General features: G+C 48.9%; 1 protein-coding gene across 2 annotated transcripts in view; it reads right to left on the bottom strand.

Moving 5' to 3' along the window:
- The window catches only part of CYFIP1 (cytoplasmic FMR1 interacting protein 1), a 112,519-nt gene that overhangs the window by 14,903 nt on the left and 78,151 nt on the right, over positions 1 to 19,465 (bottom strand). For both annotated transcript variants that reach the window (XM_063653087.1, XM_063653086.1), the window contains exon 23: positions 8,401 to 8,488. In XM_063653087.1, the coding sequence (XP_063509157.1) occupies positions 8,401 to 8,488 (88 nt within the window). The remainder of the gene's footprint in view (positions 1 to 8,400; positions 8,489 to 19,465) is intronic.

The following is a 19,465-nucleotide window of genomic DNA, read 5'->3' as shown; positions in this document are numbered from 1 at the left end:
CCATTGCAAATGGGAGAAACTGGCCAAAACAAAGGGGCTCCAGGCCCCAAGCAAGTCCAAAGTCCAGTGAGGCAGTCATTAAAATCTTAAAGCTTTAAAATAATCTCCTTTGACTCCGTGTCTCACATCCAGGTCACAGTGATGCAAGATGTGGGCTCCCACAGTCTTGGGCAGTTCCACCGTGTGGCTTTGCAGGGTACAGTCCCCCTTCTGGCTGTTTTCACGGGCTGGCATTGAGTGTCTGCGGCTTTTCCAGGTACACAGTGCAAGCTGACTGGGGTCTGGAGGAGGGTGGCCCTCTTTTTACAGCTCCACTACGCAGTATTCCAGTGGGGACTCCGTGTGTGGGGCTCCAACCCCACATTTCCCTTCTTCACTGCCCTAGCAGAGGTTCTCCATGATGGCTCCACCCCCACAGCAAACTTCTGCCTGGACATTCAGGCATTTCCACATATCCTTTGAAATCTAGGTGGTCCAACACCACAGGGAAGCCACCAAGGCTTGGGGCTTACACCCTCTGAAGCAACAGCCTGAGCTGTATGTTAGCCCCTTTTAGCGACTGGGAAGCAGGGATGCAGGGCACCAAGTCCTGAAGCTGCACAGGGGTGGGGGGTGGGGCGGGGAGGTGGGGGAGGGAGAGCCACGGGGGCAGGGCAGGCGCTGGGCCCAGCCAAAGAAACCATTTTTCCCTCCTAGGCCTCTGGGTTTGTGATGGGAGGGGCTGCCTCGTATGCGTCCTGGAGACATTTTCCCCATTGTCTTGGTGATTGACATTCAAAATTTCTGCAGCCAGCTTGAATTCCTCCTCAGAAAATGGGTTTTTCTTTTCCATCACATCCTCAGGCTGCAAATTTTCCGAACTTTTATACTCTGCTTCCCTTTTAAACATAAACTCCAATTTCAGATCTCTCTCAAGTTCAATGTACCACATATCTCTAGGGCAGGGCAAAATGCTGCTAGTCTCTTTGCTGAAGTATAGTAAAAGTGACCTTTGCTCCAGTTCCCAAGAAGCTCCTCGATTCCATCTGAGACCACCTTACCCTGCACTTTATTGTCCATAGCACCATCAGCATTTTGGTCAAAACCATTTAACAGGCTGGGAGCGGTGGCTCACACCTGTAATCCTAGCATTTTGGGAGGCCGAGGTGGGCAGATCACAAGGTCAGGAGTTTGAGAACAGCCTGGCCAACATGGTGAAACTCTTGTCTCTACTAAAAATACAAAAAAATTAGCTGGGCGTGGTGGTGGGCACCTGTAATCCCAGCTACTCAGGAGGCTGAGGCAGGAGAATTATTTGAACCCGGGAGGCGGAGGTTGCAGTGAGCTGAGATTGCACCATTGCACTCCAGCCTGGGCAACAGGGTGAGACTCCATCTCAAAAAACAAACAAACAAACAAAAAACATTCAACAAATCTCTAGAGTTCCAAATTTTCCCACATCTTCCCGCCTTCTTTGGAGCCCTCCAAACTGTTCCAACCTCTGCCTGTTACCCAGTTCCAAAGTCACTTCCACATTTTCGGGTATCTTTATAGCAGTACTCCACTCTACCAGTACCAATTTACTGCATTAGTCCATTTTCACCCTGCTATAAAGAAATACCTGAGACTGGGTAATTTATAAAGGAAAGAGGTTTAATTGACTCATAGTTCCACATGGTTGAGGAGGCCTCAGAAAACTTCAATCATGGCAGAAGATGAAGGGGGAGCAGGCACCTTCTTCACAAGGTGGCAGGAATGAGAAGAGAGAGCGAGAGGGAAGAACCCCTTATAAAACCATCAGATCTCATGAGAACTCACTCACTATCATGAGAACACCATCACCCCCATGATCCAATCACCTCCCACCAGGTCCCTCCCTTGACTCATGGGGGTTATGAGGATTACAATTTCAGATGAGATTTGGGTGGGGACATAGAGCCAAAACATATCAAGGTGGTTCCTGCAGAAGGACACCCCTCAGCTTGTCTAAGGACACGAGTACAGATAGCAGGAGACCCCCTACTGTGAGTATTCAGTGCCATAAATTTCCCTCTCAGCACTTCTTTAGCTGCATACCAAATAAATAAATCAAATAATCAAATCAATCACTTCTTTAGCTGTATATATCAAATAAATCTTGATATATTTGCATTTCATTCAATTCAATGTATTTTTAAATTTCTCTTGAGATTTCCTCTTCAACTCAAGGATTATTTAAAAGTGTGCTAATTTCCAAGCATATAGAGATTTCCTGGTTATCTTTTTATTATTGGCTTCTGGTTTGAGTTCATTGTGTTTGGAGAACACTCTCCATAGGATTTCAGTTCTTTAAATTTTGTTGGGGTGAGTTTTATGGCCCAGGGTATGGTCTACCTTGGTGAATGTTTCATGGGAATCTGAAAAACGTATATATTCTGCTGTTGTGGGGTAGAGTATTCTACACACGTCACTTAGATCCTGTTGGTCGATGGTGGTGTTCAGTTCTTTTCTACTGTTGCTGATTTTGTGTCTACTTGTTCTGTCAATTACTAAAATGAGAGTTGAAGTCCCCAACTGTAACTGTAGAATTGTTCACTTCTCCTTTACTTCTATTAGTCTTTCCTTCAAGTACAGAAGCCTTGTTGTTTGATGCATAAACATTTAGCATTGCTAAGTTTTCTTGGTGGTGGTTTGACTCTTATTATTATGTAATCTCCCTGGCAATATTCTTTGCTCTGAAGTTGATTTTATCTTATATTCATACAGCCACTCCTGCTTTCTTCAGCCTCCACCTGATCTGCTTCCGTTACTGATCCTGCTTTGTACCCTTTGCTGGAATAAACTGCAGCTGTAAGACTCTGAGTTCTGTGACTCCTTCTAGTGAATCATCAGATGTGTAGAGGGTCATGAGATCCCCCAAAACAAAGAGCCAAAACTGATTATAAAATACTACAGTGACCAGATTAGACAACACTGAAGGACAGAAACCCCACCCAGTGTCCGTCCCAGGCCCAAGCCCTGTGGCCCCTTGCAACCTTGAAGAAACCATCTACAGATCTTCGCCCACACACCCTCCTCCCAGCCTCTCCTCAGAGCAGCACCCTGGACTTTATGTGCTGGGATTCTGTGTAATATTTTTGGTTGATAACAGGTTCAATGTTTGAAAAGAAGAACACAAAAGTCATCAGTGGAATCTAATGACCTCATGTTACAAGTGAGAGAGTTCATTCTCAGACCCGCCCTGACTGGCTCAGGATGACAGCTGTCAGAGGAGGCATCACTCAATGAACACATGGTCCCAGGCCTCTGGCCCCCTGCCCAGTGTCCAGTTTCCCAGTAGACTAAGCTCACCCCAAAGATGACACATCCGAGAGACAACACAGCTAGGGTAACAAACAGCAGATGTGACTTAACTACTCAGGGGAGTGGGAGGAGGCACTACTTCTGGGGAAGGGCACTGTCACAAACACCGGGCTGTAAAAGACTTAAGCTCAGAAGAGGAAGCACTCTGGACGTCCAGTCACACAGCTCGGTTCAAGACAGACTCTGCTGCCCATGCGTGATACAGAGTCTCCAGCCTCGTTCGACAAGCAGAGGAGGTGGGTCACGGCACACAGAGCCGGCTCTGGACTCGCCAGTCATGCGACTTGGGTTCTCTAACTTTCACGACACTCTGAGCCTTCATCTGTGAATTGGGGACAATCTTACTTATGAGATAAAGAATACTAGTTAATGTGCTCAAAAGGGTGTCTTACTGAGAAGCAGGCATGCTGTAAGTGGTGACATGACCAAGAACCAAAAAGATAACACTGCATAAATGGGTCCCTCATCTAAGTTTATTTTATTCCTGCAAGATACTAGCCCTAATTCACTATTCATAAAAAAAGCACTAATCTGTTTTTTGAGTGGATTCCTGTGTATTCCATAATCACACAGATATACACTGTGACTCATACTGCAGCAGAAGCAAGTGCACGTGGCATACGTGAGTGCTTGTGAATACAAAGGCTGTCTGCTGTGAGCACATGACTCAGCTCAGACATCATCTCTTTTAGTACCCAGCCTTTTTTTGAGTGGGTGGTGGTCAACATCAGTGTCCTTGTATATGTCTAAATAATCTAATAGAAAATTACTGGTTTAGGGCTGGGCACGGTGGCTCATGCCTACATCCCAGCACTTTGGGAGGCCGAGGCAGGAGATCTGCTTGAGCTCAGGAGTTCGCGACCAGCCTGTGCAACATGGTGAAATCCCATCTCTACAAAAAACACAAAAATTAGCCAGATGTGGCGGTGCATGCCTGTAGTCCCAGCCACTTGGGAGGCTGAGGCAGGAGGATTGCTTGAGCCTGGGAGGCAGAGGTTTCAGTGAACTGTGATTGCGCCACTGCAATCCAGCATGGGTGACAAAGCAAAAACCCTGTCTCAAAAAAAAAAAAAAAAAAAAAAAAATTACTGGTTTATGGCCAGGCACAGTGGCTCACGCCTTTATCCCAGCACTTTGGGAGGCTGAGGCGGGTGGATCATTTGAGTTTAGGAGTTCGAGACCAGCCTGGCCAACATGGTGAAACCCTGTCTCGACTAAAAACACAAAAATTGGCCAGGCATGGTGGCACACGCCTGTAATCCCAGTTACTCGGGAGGCTGAGGCACAAAAATCACTGGAATCACAAGAATCACTGGAGGTTGCAGTGAGGCAAGATCACACCACTGTACTCCAGCCTGGGGGACAGACTCTGTCTCAAAAAAAAAAAAAAACAAAAAAAGAAACAAACAAAAAACCCCCCCCCCAAAAAAACATGTACTAGTTTAGGTTTTAACAAAAATGACACAAACACAGTTTCTGAAACAGAGGCAGAAATCTCTTACAGTGAGGTTCAAGTTCAGTTGCAAATAGGTGAATTAAAAAAAAAATCAAATTCACATAATCAAATCTTTCTTTCCCTCCAAAAGAGCATCAGCTTTGCAAACGCCTCCAAGTGCCCATTCCCTGGAGCCATCCCTGAGGTGGTGCCCATGCACACAGGGCAGCAGGGTGCTCTGGCGGTGCAGGGGCTGACTCAAGGCAAATGTGCACCCCGCACCACCACCCTGGAACAGCGGGCTCATGTTGGCGTCTTAATGGAAGCAACAGTGCCTCCCTGCACTCCTGGAGGAAAATCCTGGAGAATAAAAACGTGTGTCAAGAGCCTTTAACACCACGAAGGGCACACAGATACACTGGGCAGCAAAGATGTCACCACAGTGCTATCCTGGGATCTCAAAAACCAACCCCACAAGGCCCCTTCCAGGACTCGATCCATCAGAACCGCAGGTGCACGGCCCCACGCAGTCGGGTCACCTGCCTACCCTTGGCCCGCCTCCCTCGCTTCCACAGCCGTCCTCTCCAGATGGGGGTGACAGAGGAGCCTCTCTGCCCAGTGCCCTCTGCGCACAAACGCTTCTCTCTTCATCAGGGAGTGACAGAAACTTATTTTATTGTTATGCCTAAAACAGGGATTAAAAATTTCAAAGTCAAGAGAAGCCCAGAGCAAATCTTTTAGTTCACAGAGACCCAAGAAATTATTCTTACTCACCAAACTTTCTAGTCCTATCTTCTAAAATAACGTTTCCTTCAGTTCTAAAGGTAAAACACTACATTTTACTTTCAGAAGCAGAGGCATCAGAACACTTACTCTAATCCTTTAAAGAAACATCCTTTTGAGTATAACTAATTATTGCATAAAAGTCAGCTTCAACCGGGCGCCACCAGTGGCTCATGCCTGTAATCCCAACACTTTGGGAGGCCAAGATGGGTGGATCATTTGAGGTCAGGAGTTCAAGACCAACCTGGCCAACATGGTGAAACCCCATCTCTACTGAAAAAAAATACAAAAAATTGTCCAGGCATGGTGGCAGGCACCTTTAATCCCAGCTATTTGGGAGGCTGAGGCAGGAGAATTATTTGAACCCAGGAGGTGGAGGTTGCAGTAAGCCGAGATTGCGCCCTGCACTCCAACCTGGGTGATAGAGACTCCATCTCAAAAAAAAAAAAAAAAAAGGAAAAAAGTCAACTTCAATCCTTGCTAGAAAGAACATGGGAGTTCCATGTGGAGCAGAATGGAGATGAGTTCTTAACCACCCACAGGGCTTCGGGAAGTGAGGGGGAGCCCCGTAACACCTGTGGCGTACCCCTGCCCAGGCGTGCACCCCACCCTGCCCCACAGAGGAGAGGCCCGGTCATTGCATTCTTGGCGCCCGGGTACCTGTCTGGATGCCCTCCTCGGGCACCAACACAGCCGCATGAAGCCCGGAATCACACAAACTGTGTGTCCACTCACAGTTCCACAGCCATTAGGAGGCGCTAAGGACAGAGACAGGGTGGAGGGGCACTGCGGAGGCTGCACCTGCCAACAGCCTCGAGAACGAGGAGTGTGGAATGATGGAATGAGCCTGTCCCATGTTCTCCAGGCATTGGCGACCCTAGCCCACCATGTGTCAGTGAGGCTCCCAGCCTTGACATTTTTCTCCCCAGGGCAGGTAAGGCCACTCCCACCCCCGCCTTTAATCTTGTCTTTGTGAAAGGCGAGAACCCACTTCCTTCAAACATCTGCACCCTAGGGAGGATCTGAATTGTATTTTTTTCAATTGCCATCATAACATTGCTAAAAAATAACCCCTAAAACACTAAAGATGGCCAGGTGCGGTGGCTCACACCTGTAATCCGAGCACTTTGGGAGGCTGGGGCCGGCAGATCACCTGAGGTCAGGAGTTGGAGACCAGCCTGGCCAACATGGTGAAACCCCGTCTCTACCAAAAATACAACAATTAGCCAGGCATGGTGGTGCACACCTGTAATCCCAGCTACTCGGGAGGCTGAGGCAGGAGAATCACTTGAACCCAGGAGGCGGAGGCTGCAGTGAGCCAAGATCGTGCCACTGCACTCCAGCCTGGGCGACAAAGCGAGACTCCATCTCAAAAAAAAAAAAAAAAAAAAAAAAAAAAAAAAAAAAAAAGAACATATTTTCAAGGACGACATAACGTTTACACAGTCACCCTTGGTCCACGTGGGCCCTGTTTCCCGAAGAGGAGTCTCACATCCCCTTCATCATATCACTGCACACAGTTCAGACGACCTGTCTCTCCTGTTCAGAGATGCTCTGAGTGCCGTGAAAAGGCCGCCCCCGGCCCACACTCGCTCTTTTCAGAGGCGGGAGAGACGGGCAGCATATGCTGAGGCTTGGGCCATCCAAAAACCAATGCCCTGATTCGGGTGTTTGCCATTTCCCAGGTGCAAACACTTGAGCTCCTGCCAGGTCCAAGGCACTGCCCTGTAAGGAGAAGGAAGACGACCAGAGGACTGGAGTGAGAAGATCTCGCTCTGAAGAACAGAGGGTTAGAAAGGAATGAGTGGAAAACATTGTTTCCGCCACTCAGAGCCGGCTGGTGCTTTAGAAAGCGTCCAGGTGCAGGCTGCGTGTGAGCGGCAGGGCCTGGGCCCTCCCCATCCCGGCTCCAGGCACTGGGCAGATGGGGTAGACAATGTCCTGTGATTGTCCCCGCTTCCTACGGGCGAGGACACTTAAATATTGATGAGTGCTGGCAGCCTGCCCCCACCGCAGAGCCCAGGGACACCGCGGCTCGCAGGGGGAAGACGATTTCGCTCTTCACAGGGGAGCCGGGTCCTCTGCCCTCATCCTGGGGCCCGCTGGCTCTTGCCACCATCATTGTTCCTTCCCCAGCTCCGCTGAGGCTGGGGATCTGCTTGTATTTGCTCTGCTCTATTTTTGTGGGGTGTCTGCTCATTTCATCTCTCTTCTTTGCTACAGTGTTTATATTTTCCTTACTAAATCATACGGGTGCTTGAAACGTGAAGAAACTAGCCCTTAATAATACTCAGACTTGACAAGCCCAGCCACCCTCCGCGTGGACATCACCCTATCTCACACATGGTAGACCCGGGTGCTCCGGGTTTCCACCCTCCAGGCACAGGCTGACATCCTTGTTTCTGGATGTCAGACCTTCCCTGGGCTCACCTTTCCAGCTCAGCTCCTCTGGTCAGGCCTTATAGCCACCCTGGGCCTCCTTGTCTCAGGAATGCACCTGAGCCTCTTCCACTTGTCTTCTCAGCTTGATGTTTTTAAACCTGTAATCTTCCAACAATCTCACTTGTGTTTGTGCCGGGAATGAGGCCAGGCCCAGCCTGACACCTATCACAAGGCCAGAGCTGTCCCAACACTACGTACGCGCTAGTTCTAGATAAGCACTGTTTTGGGTTGGTTGGCTAGTTTTTGTTTTAAATTACTGCTACTTTTCAGGAAGATGCTAACAGAATGGAAAAAAAAAATAACATTTTATACACAGCGCGATACATTTAGGTCACTGCAACCAAACCAATTAAACTACACTTCAAAACATGCTTCATTATGAGCTTGAAGCTCGTAACACGAAACACGTCGGAGCCTACCTTGGATCCATGCAGATACTGAGGCTGTGCATTAGGCTGCTTATCTCTTTGAAATTCCTGAGAAAATGGTAACACTGTCCGAACAAACCTAAACAAGAAAGATTTAAAAAAGAAAAAGAAACCAAATTTAACAATAGTTCTTTAAAATTCAGAAGTCCTCCATAACCCATCTACTAAATCTTCCTCCCAGTCAACTGATACAATCATCAAATAGGAAAATTCTAGTGAATCCAAAACCATAGAACGAATGAGATCTCAATACTCAAATATGATAAATGCACCCAAAGCTCAGGGGCCACAGCAGGAACGCTTGGGGCCTGGTCTGCTGTACCAGAGCCGCCTCCAGCCCAACGCCGCCTCCAGCCCAACGCAATCCTCAGGTAGCTTGTGGGCTCTGCTGCGCTTCCAGACACGGTGAGGACGGTGGGGCAGCTGCCCGTGACGAGAACGGCGACGCCCCAGTGGTTCAGATCACAAGTTACACACCAGCAGGGAAGGACAGGGACACTTAGGTATTTGTAACCCGCTTGATTAGTCAAGAGATTGTGTCTTGATAATGGATTAGGGGACACTTAAAATCCAATGTGTCCATTTTCATGCAGAAACATCAAACTCAGCTAAGCCTTTCAAATTGGAAGGGTTCGTTTAAACACATAAAACTTTTGCAAAGAAGTATAAGAAAGACAATTTTGTGGATTTGCTAATTATGTAATTCCAAGCACTTGATTAACTCATATTCCACTTCAGGAAATGGAAACAGACGTAATTGTGAAAATACTGCTGTCCCACACAATGTGTGCATCTGAGAGGACGTGCTGCATAGAGGAGCAGCTGCTAGGTCCCCTGACCACCTACCGCGGTACTTCTGGGTATGCCTTTCCAAATGGATCCTAAATCCCTGTGCTGTCAGTATGCCAATATCCCTGGGTGCCACAGTCCTCAGTGCTTGGCATGCATGTCTGTCTGCATGGCTCTGCACACCTGCATCTGCGTGAGTCCATGTATGGAGATGTGTTATCTGCAGGTGTGTTTGCAAGAGGATGTGTGCATGTCTGTGTGTCCCTGCGCCTGTGTTCTTACACTCGTTCCAGGAAGTACATTCCATCAAGAGGCACCATGGTCAGGGTGATGCTCAGAAAAGGGAACCCCATTTCCCAGAGATTCCTGGGCACTGCTCACGCCCCTGACAGCAGCACACCTGCAAAGCCATCAGCCTGTCCACCTCCGATGGTGACACACCTGCAAAGCTACGGCACACACATCAGCCTCCGTCCACCTACGATGGTGACGGGGGGGTGCGGGAGAGGACAGCAAATGGAAAATCAGAGTACAAATCCATGCAGGGAGCCAAGCACCAGGATATGATGCCACTTATATTACAGCAGGCTTTTCTTTTTTCTTTCTTTTTTTTTTCTGAGATGGAGTTTCGCTCTTGATGCCCAGGCGGGAGTGCAGTGGTATGATCTCAGCTCACCACAACCTCCGCCTTCTGGATTCAAATGATTCTCCTGCCTCAGCCTCCCGAGTAGCTGGGATTACAGGCATGTCCCACCATGCTTGGCTAATTTTGTATTTTTAGTAGAGACAGACTTTCTCCATTTTGGTCAGGCTGGTCTTGAACTCCTGACTTCAGGTGATCTGCCCACCTCGGCCTCCCAAAGTGCTGGGATTACAGGCGTGAGCCACCACGCCCGACCTAGAGGAGGCTTTACTACGTCTGCTTAGAACACAATGTTTTCCCTGCTTAGAATGTTTAAAATGATGGTTAAATTTAGAAAGCAGGCCTTAATTTATTTTGTCTATGATATAACTCAGATACAGAACTCTAGAAGTAATGCAATTACTCTCTATAATATTATTTAAAATTTTAATCAAAATACATGTATATGATACATGATATAATACATGTATTTATTCTATAGATAACTATATATACATTTATAATCTATATGTATAGATTATATATATACGCACACATATATACGTATATATATACACATATACATATATACATATACATATATACACATATATACATATGCATATATATACACATATACATATATATACACATATACATATATATATATATACATGTACATATATATATTTTTTTTTTTTTTTGTCACCCACACTGGAGTGCAGTGGTGTGATCTTGACTAACTGCAGCCTCAACCTCCTGGACTCAAGTCATCCGCCCACCTCAGCCTCATGAGTATGTGGGACTACAGGCCACCATGCCTGGCCTTTTTTTTTTTTTTTTTAAGACAGAGTCTCGCTCTGTTGCCAGGCTGGAGTGCAGTGGCGCAATCTTGGCTCACTGTAAGCTCTGCCTCCCAGGATCACGCCATTCTCCTGCCTCAGCCTTCCAAGTAGCTGGGACTACAGGCGCCCGCCACCACGCCCGGCTAACTTTTTGTATTTTTAGTAGAGACAGGGTTTCACTGTGTTAGCCAGGATGGTCTCGATCTCCTGACCTCGTGATCCGCCCGCCTCGGCCTCCCAAAGTGTTGGGATTACAGGCGTAAGCCATCATGCCTGGCCTTAATTTTTGTATTTTTTGTAGAGACAGGGTCTTGCCATGTTGGCCAGGCTGGTCTCGAACTCTTGGGCTCAAACAATCTGCCTGCCTTGGCCTCCCAAAGTGCCGGAATTACAGGTGTGAGCCACTATGCTCGGCCTCTATATTTCTAAATAATACATTTCTACAACTTCTTCTTGATTTATCACATTTAGATACTGATTGACTCCTGGGTAGGATTTGGTGGCCTCTGGCCCAGTTCTAGGAGGCAGTCTCTACACCCTCATTTCTGAGTGACGGGAATGACTGGTATCACAGGGCCACACCTGACTTTATGCTAGCAAGATGACTCAACATGGGGCTGGCCACACCAGAAAGACAGCATGGGGTTAGAGGCCTGGGGCTGTGTGCCTGGTGAACTCAGCCGACTTCCTGAGAGGTGAAGGGCTGGAGGCTGAGCTCAGCCATGTGGCCAGTGATTCAGTCAACTGTGCCCATGCAACGAAGCCCCAACAAAAACTGAACACCACAGCCCAAGTGAGCGCCCCTGGCTGGCAGTACCCTGAGGAGCGTCACACCTCAGGGCTCGGAGGGTGATGCGTCCCTGAGGACAGGGAAAGCTTTGCACATGGAAACCTCCCAGACTTTGCCCTGCACATCCTTGCAACATGCATCCTTTCCTCCAATTGACTGTAATCGTATTAGGGCACGCTCAGTGAGTACTGCGAATGTGTCACCTGAGGAGCTGGGGATGGTGGATCCTGAACTGTAACCTGCTGGTTAGAAGTGAGGGTGGCCCTGGGGACCCCAAATGTGTGGCTGGTGTCTGCAGCAAAGGCAGTCTTGTGGAGGACTGTGCCCTCAGACTCTGCAGTTTGACAATGTCACTGCAATCCCCTAAGAGGAAAACTAAGTTTCAGCACCAATATCCTAAGCCCCCACTGCACATGTCCCGGGTACATTGAGGTTCAGCTTCAGCCTTATTTTGACCTGTCAGTGCTGGGCCCAACAGTGGCTCTTTTCCTTTGTGTCGATCCTGCTTGAGGTTTATTGAGCTTCTTGTATCTGTAGGTTTATCGTTTTCATCAAATCTGGGAAATTCAAGGGCATTAATTTTGAAATCTTTTCTACCCACCCACAACCTCTTACTAGGATTCCAATCACAGGCATATTAGAATCGCTGATGTTTGTCTCTCAGTTTGCTGAGGCCCTTCTCGTTTTTTTCATCATTTTTTTCTTTTGGTGCTTCAGTTCAGCTACTTTCCACTGTTATAATCTCAAACTCACTCAACTCCTGCAAAGTCTACTCTGATATTCGGCCCAACAAGTACTTTTTCATTCTAGATACTGCATTTCAGCTTTAATTCACTGGATTCTTTTACATAACACCCATTTATCTCTGCATTGTTTTTCCTGAATCCTTGAGCACATGCATAGTCGCTGCCTTAACATCCTTGTCTGCGAATTCCATCATCTCTGTCATTTCTGAGTCTGTTTTGTACAGAGTGATTTTTCTCTGGGCTATGGGTCACATTTTCCTGGTTCTGGGCATATCTAGTAATTCTTGATTGGGCACTGGGCATTTCAGTGCCATGTTGCATGTCTTGACTTTGTTACTGTCTTTTAGAGCGTGTTGGCTGGGCGAGGTGGCTCACAGCTATAATCCCAGCACTTTGGGAGGCCGAGGTAGGCAGATCACCTGAGGTCAGGAGTTCGAGACCAGCCTGGCCAACATGGTGAAACCCCGTCTCTACTAAAAATACAAAAATTAGCCAGGCATGGTGGCACATGCCTGTAATCTCAGGTACTTGGGAGGCTGAGGCAGGAGAATCACTTGAACCCAGGAGGCAGAGGTTGCAGTGAGCCGAGATCACACCATTACACTCTAACCTGGGCAACAAGAGCAAAACTCTGTCTCCAAAAAAAAAAGGAAAACAAAGGGATGTGGAGAATAGAATGAGAAGGTCTAACTAACATATATCTAACTGAAATCTAGAATGGCAAGAACAGGGAGAAAAAACAAAGAGAGAGTGTTGAATGTCTTGGGGGGCAGGCAGTTGACTTACCTGTCAATCTGCTGGATCTTGTCATGATGAATTTTTGGCACTTCTAGGGGTGGGCATAATTCAGTACCTCTGGCACCTCTAGTGAACATCTGGGTGTTCAAGAGGGTTGTTTTTTTTTTTTTTTTTTTTTTTTTAAAGATAGTCTCTGTCACCCAGGCTGGAGTGCAGTTGCACATTCTCAGCTCACTGCAGCCTTGATGTCCCAGGTTCAAGTGATCCTCCCGCCTCAGCCTCCTGAGTAGCTGGGACTACAGTCGCCTGCCACACGCCTGGCTAATTTTTGTATTTTTAGTAGAGGTGGGGTTTCACCATGTTGGCCAGGCTGGTCTCGAACTCCTGACCTCAAGTGATTTGTCTGTCTTGGCCTCCCAAAGGGCTGGGATTACAGGCGTGAGCCACTGTGCCCAGCCTCAACAGAGTTCCATTCTTCTTGCTAGTAGGAACTCAGAAGCCTCCTGGCCTTGTGTGAATGTTGAGAATCATTCAGCTAACAGCTCCCTGGCACGCCCATGTGGTTTCAGGAGCTGTTTCTGTTAAGGTCCCTGCTCTCTCATACGCCACCCTGCAAATTCCAGCGGCCTCAGCTTCCCCAGTTCCAGTCTGTCCCCTCTACCAAGCAGGAAATTCCAAGCTGTACTTGGACTGTTCCTCTCTGAACTTGGTCCAGAAAGTGCTTCCGGATGGAAAGTCAGGGAGATTCACAGGGTTCACCTCATTTGCTTCCGTCCCCTTAGCAAAAGGTCCGAGTCTGAAAACAGTTGATCCATACGTCCTGTCCAGTTTTTCACTTAAGGAGTAAGAATAAATCTAAACCCTGTTACTCTATCATTCCAAATAATTTAATTTAATTAATTTATTTATTTTGAGACAGAGTCTCACTCTGTCACCCAGGGGAGTGCAGTGGCACAATCTCAGCTCACTGCAACCTCCACGTCCCGGGTTCAAGCGATTCTCCTGCCTGGGCCCCCTGAGTAGCTGGGACTACAGGTGTGTGCCATCATGCTCGGCTGATGAATTTTAAACACAATATTTTACTATATATTCTCAATCTAAAGACAAAAATTTGATAACAAATACTGAACTAGAGTTGGTAGGTTTGTGTTTTATGGTGGTAAAAATGAGCAATTCTTTCTTATTTTGAGACAAGGTCTTGCTTTGTCACTCAGGCGGGAGTGCAGTGGCATGATCACAGCTCACTACAGCCTAGACCTCCCCAGGCTCAAGTGATCCTCCCATGTCAGCCTTCCAAGTAGCTGAGACTACAGGGGTGTGCTACCACACCCAGCTAATTTTAAAAACCTTTTTGCAGGCCAGGCACGGTGGCTCATGCCTGTAATCCCAGCACTTTGGGAGGCTGAGGCAGGCGGATTACGAGGTCAGGAGATCAAGACCATCCTGGCTAAAATGGTGAAACTCCGTCTCTACTAAAAATACAAAAAATTAGCCGGGCATGGTGGCAGGCGCCTGTAGTCCAGCTAATCGGGAGGCTAAGGCAGAAGAATTGCTTGAATCCGGGAGGCAGAGGTTGCATTGAGCCGAGACTGTGCCACTGCACTCCAGCCTGGGCGACAGCGTGAGACTCTGTCAAAAAAAAAAAAAAAAAAATTTGTAGAGACGAGGTCTCCTTATGTTGCCTAGGCTGGTTTTGAACTCCTGGACTCAAGAGATCTTCCTGCCTTGGGCTCTCAAAGTGCTAGGATTACAGGTGTGAGCCACTGCACCCAGCCAGGATTAGCAATTCTGAAACTACTTTCTGTGTTTTTTTGGAAATGAGCAAATGAGTAATATACTAAGAATAATGAAGCAAGGATTCTCAGTGTTTAATGAAGTCAGAAAAAGGGAAAGAGAGAAGACTAGAATGAACTCTGCAGTGCTGAAATGGAATTGGAAATATCAGTATAAACTCATAGTTTTAATACGTAGGTAACTATATAGAAATAAACATGCACATTGATATGGTTTGGCTGTGTCCCCACCCAAATCTCATCTTGAATTGTAACTCCCACAATTCCCACGTCTCATGAGTGGGACTTGTTAGGAGGTAACTGAATAATGGAGGCAGGTCTTTCCCATGCTTTTCTCATGATCGTGAGTGAGTCTCACGACATCTCATGGTTTTAAAAGGGGAGTTTCCCTGCAGGAGCTCTCTCTCTTCTCTTGTCTGCTGCCATGTGAGACGTCCCTCTCACCTTCCACCATGATTGTGAGGCCTCACCAGCCATGTAGAACCATAAGTCCATTAAACCTCTTTCTTTTGTAAATCGCCCAGTCTCAGGTATGTCTTTATCGGCAGTGTGAAAATGGACTAATACACATGTACACATGGGCTATGGGTTGTATTGTGTCTCTGAAAACAATATGTTCATCCAGGTGCAGTGGCTCACGCGTGTAATCCCAGCACTTTGGAAGGCTGAGGCAGGCGGATCACCTGAGGTCGGGAATTCGAGACCAGCCTGGCTAACATGGTGAAACCCCATCTCTACTAAAAATACAAAAATTAGCCGGGCGTGGTGGCTCACGCCTGTAATCCCAGCTACTCAGGAGGCTGCGGCAGGAGAATCGCTTGAACCTATTGGAGGTTGCAGTGAGCCGAGATTGTACCACTGCACTCCAGCCTGGGCAGCAGAGTGAGACTCTGTCGAAAAAGATATGTTCAGTCCTCACTCCTAGTACCTCAGAATGTGAAGTTTGCTGGAAAGACGGTCACCACATATGTGTCTGGCTAAGACAAGGTCATACTGGAGTAGCAGGGTAGGTCCTTGACCCAATATGACTGAAGTCCTTGTGAGAAGAGGAGACAGACACACACAGGGACAGTGGCACGTGAAGACAGAGAGGAGACTGGAGTGATGCCACTGCAAGCCAAGAACACCCAGAACTGAGGTCACCGCCAGAAGTAACGGCTCTACCAAGCATCTCAGAGGGGGCGTGGTCCTGCTGACACCTTCATTCCAGACTTCTGGACTCCAGAATCGTAAGAGAATAAATAAATTTCTGTTCTTTTTTTTTTTTTTGAGACAGAGTCTCACTCTGTCGCCCAGGCTTGAGTGCAGTGGTGCAATCCCGGCTCACTGCAACCTCCACCTCCCGGGTTCACGCCATTCTCCTGCCTCAACCTCCCGAGTAGCTGGGACTACAGGTGCTCGCCACCGCACCCAGCTAATTTTTTTGTATTTTTTTAGTAGAGACAGGGTTTCACCGTGTTAGCCAGGATGGTCTCGATCTTCTACTTCATGATCTGCCCACCTCGGCCTCCCAAAGTGTTGGGATTACAGTCATGAGCCACCACGCCCGGCCGAGCCTAGAACATCTTGTGGTGCAGAAGGTTGGCGGCGCAGAAAGAATGGTGGAGACGGCCCCAGGAGACCGAAACCAAGCAGGCAGCTCCCACTGCCCAAACCGCACCCACCCCAGCCTCAAAACTCCACAGTAATGGATAATCCTGAGTTAGTACAAATAAGCAAATAATAAACAAATGCTACCACATACAGCAGAATTCCAGCTAGTACCTGCAGAGGGAATGAAGGAGTTAAAACTCAGCTGGGCACGGTGGCTCATACCTGTAATCCCAGCACTTTGGGAAGCCGAGGTGGGTGGATCACCTCAGGTCAGGAGTTTGAGATCAGCCTGGCCAACACAGTGAAACCCTGTCTCTATTGAAATTACAAAAATTAGCCAGGCATGGTGGCATGCACCTGTAATCCCAGCTACGAAGGAGGCTGAGGCAGGAGAATCGCTTGAACTCGGGAGGCAGATGCTGCAATGAGCCGAGATCACACCACTGCACTCCAGCCTGGGCGACAGAGTAAGACTCTGTCACCAAAAAAAAAAAAAACAAAAAAACAACTCGGTGCTGTTCAACCACCAGCGTGAAGATAACTGATTCAGGCAGGAATCGTCGACAGATGTTAAAACGACTGGGTCAAATTTTAATGAGGGAGTTTGTTTACATCATCTCAAATTATCTCCCTACAAATTATTTATAACTTTTAAACAGAAAAATGGTAACATGACAGTGGGGACACCTGGCAGCCACCACCTCACCCCAGGGACAGAAGTCACCATAAGCAGTGAGGGGACAGTTGCCGCCTTGGGCTCCAGGTGCGCCCCACTGAGGACACGCCCTCCATCTATGGTCTTCTGGAAAAGAGGCCTAACTCTGGACCCGAGGAAATACCCTTCTGCCAGCTTCTTTCCAGAGCTGCAGCACTGTCACACATTTACCCACTGTACAGGTTAAATTCCAGTCGCAGACCACCTAGGTCACCTCCCAGAGCCGCCACGCATAGCTCACTAACCGGAAGTTAGGCCAGGCAACGAGCAAAGTCCTGGCTTGCGTCACGCAGCTCTCAGAAAACCCTCAGGCATGGGACTAAAATTCCGGGTAGCATGGTTTTGTGTCTTCTCAGGATTCGACATAGAACTTGGATACACAAAATCCTGTTTTAAAATGCCTTTCCCAGATAACACAGCTCTCCTGATTCCACCAAAGACTTGTGGGAAACGCAGACACAATGGCTTCTATCAACACTCATGGAAGGTGGAGGTTGCTGAGTGAACCGGAGCTCTTCTGCAGAAAATGCCCCTGTGACATGCTAGGGTTCCCTGTGAATCGCACCTCAAGTGTCCCCAGACACCAGGGCGCCAGGAGGCTCAGGTCACTACATGCTGACCTCTGCCCAACAGGTGTGGCCCGAGGCAGCAGCTCTGGGTCTCTTGGGGAAATGGGTGACACACATGAAATTGGTTTCCAGATAAGACGGAACCAGCCTGCTTGTGTCCAGGGGCCCCCATGGGTCCAGGGGCCTCCTGCCACCCACAGTGGGGACAAGTGCGGCTGCCTGGGTGTAAGGCCCCAGCAGATGGCTCTGAGCAGCTGCACGCATGGCACTGGGTGCACCGTGCTGATCTGCACACAGGAGTGTTCACGTCACCTCCCAGGGTGTGGGGAAGGAGGCGCCTGGCTATCCCTCCCTGCTGCTGTGATGTATGTGGTACTGCAGGGGTGCAGACTCGGGATGGAGGGGCCGATGGCCACCCATGCCTCACTTTAGAGGACAAATACATTTCTACCAAGGAAACCTCTGGGGAGTTCACTCATTTTTCTGTCCTATGTATCCATGATTTCTCAGTTTTCTATAATTTTGATATATTACTTGTGTAAGAATATTTTTGCAATTAATTCCAAGCATAAACATCTTTAAAAAATGTTGAGGAAAATGGACACCGTAAAGGTGAGTTAAACAGAGACGGTGGTCTTCACGGTTTGGTTTCCATGGACCACTCCCAGCCCAGCCCAGAGGCCCCCTCCATGGACCACTCCCAGCCCGGCCCGGAGGCCCCCTCCATGGACCACTCCCAGCCCGGCCCGGAGGCCCCCTCCATGGACCACTCCCAGCCCGGCCCGGAGGCCCCCTCCATGGACCACTCCCAGCCCGGCCCGGAGGCCCCCTCCATGGACCACTCCCAGCCCGGCCCGGAGGCCCCCTCCATGGACAACTCCCAGCCCGGCCTGGAGGCCCCCTGAGCTGAAAAGCCAAGCCAGGTGCCGCCACCTGCAGCCCAGAGTGCGTGGCCACGACCCTAGAGAATGGCCTCAGTGACGTGACACACCTGGGCCTGACCCACGGCCCCACAGGAAACGCGGCCCTGCACCCAGGGGTCCTGAACAGACGACAGTCACAGCAGGCAGGACTGGGCTGCGAGACAGCCGCTCCTCTCCTCTGTCATCAGAGCTCGGCATCCTGTCTCCTGAGACACAAAACTCTGGGCCTACAAGTCAGTAAGAATTCAGCCACATGTGGGTGGGATGCGGAGATTGGGGGCAAGCACAAGCACTTATTTGTAAAAGTGCTCCTAACACTCGCGTGTGCACACACCTGCACTCCTCTACCTCTGGATGGAGCTCAGTGGCCAGGCACCTTGCTTGGTGCCCTGGTCATCCCCCTAGGCTGTTGGTGTCTATGGGAAGGCACGGTGGGTGACACACACATGTCCCTGGCACGCGCTGACACTGTGTAGGAGCTGAGCTCAGTGAGCAGAGAAGGAACCTCAGCCAGAATGACCGCCACCCAGTGTGCGGAGCCCAGGGCAGGGCTGTCCCAGGACTCAGGCCCTACTATGAGGCTGAAGCTCAGGATACTGCCAGCATCCACCATTTCACCACCAATCACATCACTTCATGCTGTCCATGGGCGGTGGGTGGGAGGGTGGCTCCCCCACACTCCAACATGCCAGCACGGAAGCATGAGAAACAGAGTCACTCCACTTCCACCATCAGGCAGACAGAAAGCCAGGAGATGCAGCCCCACGCAAGCCCCAAGTGCAAAGCCATGACCGTCCACGCGAGGGTAGGCCCGAGGCTGCCTGCGTGCTCTTCATGTGAGAAGTGTTGGGGAGCAGGAAGAGCAGGGAGACAGGGACCTGGTGACATGGAGGAAGCCTGCAGGGACATGGGTCCCTGAGCTCCTCGCCTGTG

This window comes from Pongo pygmaeus, chromosome 16 (genome assembly GCF_028885625.2).
Source record: "Pongo pygmaeus isolate AG05252 chromosome 16, NHGRI_mPonPyg2-v2.0_pri, whole genome shotgun sequence".
Taxonomy (NCBI): Eukaryota; Metazoa; Chordata; class Mammalia; order Primates; family Hominidae; genus Pongo; species Pongo pygmaeus.
This window is presented reverse-complemented; position numbering and strand designations above follow the sequence as displayed.